Genomic DNA, 8,758 nt, shown 5'->3' with positions numbered 1-8,758 from the left:
TTTGGAAAGCCTAAAGAAGCCAGTGCTTCAGCCCGGACATGCTGCTTCAGATGCCAAAGCGTCCGAAGCTTCTCCTGATCCAAAGCATGGTCCGAAGCCTCGCACAGCCCTACTTTTTACCCTTCACATCCCTTGCTAGCTGCAACTCCAATTGTGCTTTGGTCTTCCTGACTTCATCCCTGCATACCCGAACAATGCTCTTCTGCAGGTTTCCCTTGCTTTATGCGGGTTCTGTTTGTGCAAATTCACTCTTATGCGATGACCCTTTTTATATCAAAAATTTGTTATATGCGAGGTAAATTCACTCTTATGTGATTGGCGTGTTGGAAACCCACAGTCAGCTGCTTTGTGCGGTGCATTGTGGGAGTGATGTGCACCAAAATATAGCCTCTTGTGTGGATCTGTGCTCCTTGCTCATTGTCTGTGACATGCGTTTCTGTAGTTGCCATCCCCATTATAATAGTGCCCTGTGCTTGTGCGTACTGTACTGTCTGCTGTTGGTGAGTCCCAAAATTGTCTTGTAAAAGTGCTAGAAATGGGTCCCTATTCGTTACATTGTAAAGTGGGTTCCCTATATGCGAATTCCAGTTATGCGCCGTTTCCAGGAATGCATGTACAGTATAAAGTGAGGGAAACCTGTACTCCTCCCTAGTTGTTTGTCCATGTTTCCACTTCTTATAAGCTGTTCAGCTTTCTTATTAGTGTTCAGTTTGCTGGCTTCTGGTAGGTGAAATTATGTGTACCTGGAAATTCAACTTATTTTGTTCCATAAAAAAATGCACCCTTGGAAACCTGAAAGGGTAGAGTGCAGAGCAGTGCTTGTATCCAAGGAGCATTTTCTCCCATGGCATGTTAGTGCAGGTAGTAGCTGCTCAGTTAGCTCAGACATTAGCTGCCCTTTCACAGAGACTGGGTCTTCTCTCAAGTATAGGATATTAGTCTCCTCTCACCATTATCAGCTGGTTTCTTTCGTTTGACCAAATGACTTGTCATATATGACTGGACACTTATTGTGCACCTTTATTTTCCTGGAATTCTGGCTTAGCTTCTGAGGCAAATGCAGAGAAGCACTTTTGAAAAACGGAGAGCTCTGGCAGTATGTGAGGTTTGTTGTGTGATCAAAGTAAAGGGACCGTGGGGTCAGCACTCCTGGGTTCTCTTCTCTTCTCTTGCACTAATTCACCTTGTGAGTTTATAGAAGCCTCTTAATTTTCCTATGTAGTGTTTTTGCTATCTGTAAAGAGGGGTTAATCCTTGCCTACTAACAGAGTACGTGTGAAGCTTAATTAATTTATGTGCATTAGGCACTTCAGGATCCTTAGAACAGCGGCTTTCCCTTCATGCAGATTGTGATTAAGCGTCTGCACGCAGCAACTACCAAGACCTCCCCCTGCTGTTTGCTGCTGGGTGTGTTGCTGCAGGAAGCTTTTTGCAGCAAAACCTTCGTTTGTTAATGAAGGCATATTTGACAATGGAGGCTAAGTCTTTGGGAATGTTTATGCGCTGTCTCTATACCAGTGTTGGCATGCGCTCTTTGATCATGGCTGTTTTGAAGTAAATGGAATATGGGATTTAGCTGCTATGCTGAGATTTGTTAAGCTTCCCAGGTGTTCCCCTCCACCAGAGGAAGTACAGAACTGAAAGTAGGCAGGGTCCCTAGAGGGAAAACATTTCCCTGTCATGACATACATGGAGTAGGGAAGATCAGATTGAGCAGGCAGGTCACTGCTGATCTGTGTTGGCTGGAGAAGAAATCCCATCTTATGCTTGTTGCAACCGGGTTGAACTGAACATACCCGTCACTTCTGCTCAGTGGCAAGACACACTGGTAACAATGACAACCTCCTCTCAGCACAGCTGGATTTGCGGGTTCTGTCGTCTTGCATTTTCTGTGTCATGGAAGCACCAGTGGGGTTGTGTCCAAGAACATGCTTCAAGATTCAGGTTATAAAAGGTAAAGCTGAAGGGTGGCATAAAAGGGCTTCTACTTGCTGCAGCTGGAAGAGTAACTTGTTTTCAAGAAAATTATTTTAAGACATAATTTTGAATGAATTAGCAGTCAGACAGAGACTGCCATCTTGCCAGTGGAACAAGGCCAATGATCTAGTGGCTATAGAACAGGTCTGGGTGATAGGAATGTGTGAATTTTATTTAATTCCAAACTTTCTTTGATATCAGTCAAGTCACCTGGGAGTCATCCTATACTTACTAAGCAACTTCAATACTGTTTTTTGTCAGTGGGGGAGTCAGGTTGGGGCTGTCTTCGATCAGCTTGACCTCCTAAACTACCTTTCCCTTGCTGTGGCATAGTTTGTAGCCCGTACCAGAGTCACCCGCATTGTGATTCTTATATTTTGAGCATGGTACTAAAATGTATCCCAGGATCCCTTTCAGTTATCTTCTGTGAATTAGTTTGCAAACTATTTCTCTCTCTTTCTGGGCCTTTCTCTACTTATGGGCCGTAGACAGAAGAAGTGGAATGCAAAAGTCCCAGATGTCAAGAGCAGGGAATGGTGGGGTATCTGTAAGCAGACTTCCTGTGCTTCCTGCTCACCAGGGTAAGTTCTAGACAAACTGCAGAATGAGGCGAGGTCATCTTAGCACCCTGATGTTCAACAGAGCTTCCAGGGTTAGGACATCCTGCTATCAGGAGTTGAGCATAGGGCTTACAGGCTAAGTACAGATGGTCAAAAAGCCTGAAGCTGAATCAGTTCAGTCTTTGAAGTTTAGTCTAAGATGCAGAGATTAAACTGAGAAGCAGCTGGACAGACATTTACTTTTGATTCAGGAAATGCAGCCACATGACTGCAGTGGCTCAGGCCAAGAGCCGGGGGGGAGGGGGGCACTAGAGCATGGTTCTCTGGCACGTAGCCAGCATGGACTGTGTGTTTGCTTCCTATTCCTTTTGTAGTCCAGATTTACAACAGCAGAACTCTGCAGGGTTGCTCATTACTACCTCTTCCTGTTTCCAGGTGCCTCTGGGATTTGTAGTCCACAGCTGCAACCAGCAGTGGAGCAGGGCAGGGCAGCTCTGTACTCAAGGGAAGGAGGGTTTAACCCACCTTCCTGGCCCCAGATCCCAGCCACGATTTGTCTGGGGGGCACAGACCCTGCCCCCCTTCTCCCCTCATAACTCTTTTTTGCTGGAGTAGACAGCACAGCTCAGCCCAGCCCAGCTGGGATGCTGGGGGACTGCAATTTAACTTAAACCAGGAAGGGGTCTGGGGCAGAAGTTTCATAAACCGGTTTGATCCAAATCAATTAAGTCTTGATACTACATTCAGCCAGGTTTATCTTAAACCCATTTCAGCCATTTTGAAACTGATTTATGTGCACTGAAAGTTTGTTACAGGTTTAAACCAGTTTCTGATGATTTAAATCAGTTTATGTGTAATGTCTGTCCCTAGCCACAGAGTAGATGGTCAGCTTAGATGTTACCTGTTGACTGTTACCAGCGTGCTTAGATCTGCATAAAAGGAAAGAGGGAGAATGTTGCTCTCAGGAATGTATTACAGATAACGCAAAGAACTAATGAGCAGAAGGTAAAAATCTACTCCCAGTGGTGCTGGCTGGTTCAAGCAGCACTGTGGCCAGTAAATGGCAAGAAAGGAGAGGAAGTTAAGGGGATGCTGACCTGAGAGAGAGAAGATCATTTAGGGTGAATGGCAAAAATGGTGGAGCAGGAAAGCATCTGATTTGAATTAATAATGGCGGTTCATCTGAATATCTTTTACACACTGAATGAGAAAGCTGTGCCTCAGTTTCCCATGTGAATAATGAGAATCAAAGCAGTTCTTTCACTCGAAGGGGCAGTATGACTACAAGGTGTTCAGATCGCTTGTTGGCGAAGGGTCCATAGCTTGGTAGGCACATAAGGATTATTCAAATAGTGCTCCTAACATGCTATATCATTGCTGCAGAGGATGTGAGTATCGCAGATGTTTGCATGTGATGAGGATGCTGTGAGTCTTTCATAAGTTCCCTTCTGCATTTTGATATAATACTGTCACATCATTAAAAGTCTTTTATTTCCAGCTCTTCCCTATCAAGTGAGATGCATGGCTGGGGCTGTGCATCAGAAACAGGCAGCCAAACATTAAACTAATAAAGTATTTTAGCTGGAACCATAAAAATTGATTTGATCTTTTGGCTTCCCCCACTTAATGAGCAGGACTGGAGCCGGGATGTGAGGCAAGCCCAGCTGCTCTGCTCATGGAGCGATGCCCTTCTCTGCTCAGCAATCTCAGATGTGGCTGCAAGGCTACAAAGTGTTTTACTGAGGGTTGGCAGTTCTGTTTTTCCTGGCAGTGCAACAATTTGATTTATTAAAGCATATCACCAGGGCAGAAGAGGTGCCATGGAATGGGTTCAGACTCAAGTAATTTTGGAGCCACTGAAAAAATATATTCTGCTTACAAGAAAAATCTACCCTTACAGGGGAAGATTCCTAGAGTACGTTGTCCTCTCTCTTGTGTAGTTCTGCCAGCACCTTGAGCCCTTTGTGCATGTGACAGCACAGAGCGAGGCCCAGCCCAGCCCTGAGCATAAGGTAACTGTGCAAACACCCAGAGGAAGATGTTTAATTAGATTCTTTTCTACATGTTCTGCTTGAAAGGCTTTGATCATGGAATTGAAGCATGGATCTGTCACCAAGCTTGTGCTTCAAATGAATAAATAAATGATAAATGATCATTTGGCAGCACTGTAACCTATCATGCACTCTCCATATGAGTTTATATGGATTTCCTTCTGCCATCTGTTCCTTTCCTTCCTGCTCCAGCTTCTGCTCCCCCACCCCAACTCACCCCTTTTACTCCTGCCTGAGTTGGGCTGAGCAACTCCAATTCCCAGCTGTGGCCTGCCATTGGGAAAGAAGTCACTCTAGGTACAGCTGCGACAGTTGTCATGTTGGTCAAATGGGACCTCCAAAGGAAAAAACATGAGCTTCTACAGCTTGGGCTAAAGAGCCAAAGTTCTTTAGCTTATGCTGTCATAGACTGATGTTTTGCTATAAATGCAGCACAAGAGGGGACTTTTAATACTCTCTCATCAGTCACTTACCGTTTAATATCAATACTAGCAGCATAGCCAAAGCATGTGGGAATAGAAACTTGAATAATGATGTAAGTGTTTGCACACCTTCCTTGTGTGTTCAAAACAATTTTGAGCAAGGGCAAGGGAGAAAAGGGGAGGAGAGCTGAAAAGACGGAACTAAATGCAAAAAAGAGGAAAAGTGGAGAAAGATAAGAAAACTGCAAAGGAAGGGAAAATACAGGGCAGCAAGAGGCTGACATCTATTGGAAAGGGCATGTTTTTAATTGCTTTTATGGTTGGGACAACTGGTTTGTTTTATTTCTGCTTCTCTTTCTACCTGCTGCTGCTTCCTGTCTCCTTTCTTTACATTTCCCCTCCTTCCTTCCGTCCTTCCTCCTTCTGTCCTTAGAGGGTCTATGTCAAAGTGAATTAAGGGGTTTTGTTCAAACCAGCGGTTGTGTGGACACTTTTGTGAAGTAGCTGGCAAGTGCTGTTTATAGGCCATCGGGCATTTCAGCCCCTGTGTTAGAGATGATGGAATTGTTATTCTTTAACTACTGCAGATGGACCGACGCAGATTTCCTATGCTTTTTACCTTTAAATGCCCAATAGGCTGATTCTAAAGTTGCTGCATTTTCGTTTACAAGAGAAAAAAGCTGAAGTTTTCCAGGCACTTGGCTTGGATTGTGGCCACATGGCATTTTATTTTTCAGCAGTTCCTTAAACAACAACTCCCTTGTGATCAAAGAATGCAGAAACTTTGCCATAAACTAACTTTCCTTTCCAAGATACATGTAGTTGCTTATGCAGAGAGTTTGAAAGCCTGGGTTTGATGACAGAGTTCCAAAGCGCTGAGTAAGCAGGTGTGAAGCTGGCATTGTTCTGAAGATCAAATTGACCTCATTTTCTTGCAGTCTTTCTGTCAACTTCTCTTTTGTGGATATGTGTGAATTCTGGGCACCCTGCTGCATGCTGCATTAATTGCATGCAATGCATAAATTGACAGAAGACCGCATCTTCCTCATCTTGTTTTATGTTTTGATTCAGATGTAACATCGGGTAACTCAAGCGTTCGGTGGAAAGGGGGGATATTGGAATGGAGGGACTGTTTCTCCATCTCCAAAAAGGGGAATGACTGGATTAGTTAATTTAAGTGGGTATTAAGCCTCAGGCTTATGGTCCTTTCAATCAGAGATGGCTCTTTTTTTCTGGAGTTGGTAGTAGTTGTGTGACAGGGACACTTCATGCACAGTACAATGAGAACTAAGCCAATGCTGTTTGCTCAATGAATTCTCTTACTTGGATTCCAGACTTCATTTCAAGTCCTGCACATAGAAAAGTGCTAATTAATAATGGCATGGGGTGAAAGCTATCCTGTGGAAGTCCACTGCCCCTTGCACTGCAGGTCTTTTATGAGGGATGTTTGACTTTCTGGGAACTTGATTAAAAACTACTTTTCTTTCTGTTTCCAGACCAATGATGCAGCAGGAAATACCTGGAACTGGCTCTACTTCATCCCTCTCATCATCATTGGCTCTTTCTTCATGCTCAACTTGGTGCTGGGCGTCTTATCAGGGTAAGGCACCAATGACTTGTCTGTCTCTACCTGGAGCAAGGACAGTTTTACCAAGCTGGTTTGTGTGCTGTGCGCAGGGATTGGGGTAGAAGAGAGCAGAGGGGTGATGCATCACATTCAGTACATTGCTTGGGTTTCATGCACTACCCCTTCCCTTTTCCCGGTGATGGTGGGACCCTGTGAGGCCCCATACAGTTGAACTTTTAGGAGAGCAGATAGGTTGTTGAAAGATTAGTAACTGACATGTTCCCAAACTGTGCTGTGCAAAACCAGACTCAAGAGTGAAAGGGGCTTCCTAAAATACACTGCCTTAACCCTAGCCAGAAAGCACTTGTTTTTATGTTCTTAACTTTAAGCTGATGCATAACCCTGTTGAAGTGAATGGAGTATATCAGGCACTTGGTGCTGACAGACATGGACATCCCCCCTCTCAGTGTTTTACCGGAAGAGGCATTGCATCAGTTTGACCCAGCTTTCCAGTGTCTGTATAGCTCACATGCTGCAGCAGGTATCCAGGTTGTAGCCATATTGGTCTAAAATAAAAAGCAGTCTGGGCTCATGGTAGAGGTGTGATTATCTTTTATTAGACCAGCAAAATTTTTGCAAAAAAAAATCTTTAATTTCAATCAGTGATTCAGTTCAATGGATTCAGTCAGCTTTTAGATAAGTGCCAAAAAGCCCTGCTGAAGCACATGCGCTATACAGACACTGGGCGAGCCGGGTCAAACTGACACGATTTCTCTTCTGGGAATGTGCTACACTTGGTGTGGGGGCATGCCTAGCTGAACGTAAAGCTCTGGGGGGGGTTTCTCCCCACATCTGTAGGCACCCTTGAAGTTAAGCACAAGAGTAAGTGTTTGTAATGCATCTGATTATCTCCCTCTAGTGACTGACTTGTGTGACAGGAAAAGCTTCTTACACTCTATAACAGTGCTACCACTTTGGCTCATGCAGTGATAGAGTATTGAGCATGGAATTGCACATACAGTAGTATCTATGGCTGCGTCCAGACGAGCAGGAGCACGCGCTTGCAGCAAAACAAATTTGTGCTGCTGCTTTGTGCCTCAGCGCACACTCCTGCATATACCCTTTTTTGCAGGCCATATCCAGCTCCTCCTGGCCCCCAGCTGGTGGAGGGGGCTGGCTGGGACACAGTGTGCTTCCGTGTGGGGCTAGCCAGCAGGCAGCTCCCACACTGATGTACCCTGCACCCCAGCCAGCGGGGGAGTGGCACGCAGAGATGGGGGAGCAGGTAACCCTGGGCTGCCTGCTCCCTCGTCTCCACGTGCCTCAGTGTGGGGGCTCCACAGTGGAGCCCCTGCACTAAGGCATGTGGAGACAGGGGAGCAGCATCCCAGGGCTGCCTTTTCCCCTGTCACAAGGCACGCTGCCCCCCAGCCAGTTGCTCCAGGGCGGGTTGAGGGGCAGTGTGCCTCAGCCCAGGGGCTCAGCAGTACGCAGAGATGGGGAAGCAGGCAGCCCAGGGCTGCCTGCCCCCCCGTCTCTGCATTTATCCCAGCATGTGCAATTTTTGCATGCTTTGTGCCACCTTTTTTCGGGGGGGGGCTACTACCAGGAAATCCCAGTAGCAGATTTTGCCCCCGCACCTCTTTCAGTTTAACGTGCAACACTTTCGGTTTGTGGCACCACGTGCTTGTACATCTGAATGTGACCTATATGTGTACAGCCGCCAGTTTACAAGCTCTTTAAGTTTTAATGTTGAGTTTTTGGGCTTCTCTTAAGTCCTAGCTTCTGGAGACGTGGTTATATGAGAATCTCAGTTCACATGAGAAAAGGGACTATTTTAGTATCCACCTTATGGAGAAAAACAAGAAAATATGACTCCTAAAGACTCAAAAAACCAGAATCAAATGAAGAAAACCTAACATTTACTATTTCTGAAAATCCTGGGATGTTTTAGCAATTATCCTGATTTTGTGCGGGGTGTTTGACCCATAGGAATGGAACCCCTGGGGTTGGCAGTACTGAACCAAGGGTACAGGGGTTCACTGCAGGTATTTTAGTTTGGCCTATTGTAAATGGAGATCTGCCGTGAAGTTTCAATCCTAACCAGAACTTCCCCAGCATCTGTGAGTTTTGCCTCTGGGTTTATCATCCAGATCCATTTCAGTAGTGCTAGCATTCCTG

The 8,758-nt window shown here is 45.4% G+C and overlaps 1 protein-coding gene across 1 annotated transcript in view; it reads left to right on the top strand.

Annotated features, from left to right (window-relative positions):
- Positions 1-8,758, top strand: part of CACNA1B (calcium voltage-gated channel subunit alpha1 B) — a gene marked incomplete at its 5' end in the record, with an annotated part of 468,581 nt that overhangs the window by 225,522 nt on the left and 234,301 nt on the right. Inside the window, one exon of the mRNA XM_025211184.1 lies at positions 6,507-6,610. Coding sequence (XP_025066969.1) covers positions 6,507-6,610 — 104 coding nt within the window. The remainder of the gene's footprint in view (positions 1-6,506; positions 6,611-8,758) is intronic.

The sequence above is a fragment of the Alligator sinensis genome, unplaced genomic scaffold (genome assembly GCF_000455745.1).
Source record: "Alligator sinensis unplaced genomic scaffold, ASM45574v1 scaffold323_2, whole genome shotgun sequence".
Lineage (NCBI taxonomy): Eukaryota > Metazoa > Chordata > Crocodylia > Alligatoridae > Alligator > Alligator sinensis.
Note: the sequence above shows the minus strand (reverse complement) of the source record. Positions and strands in the feature narration are given on the sequence as shown.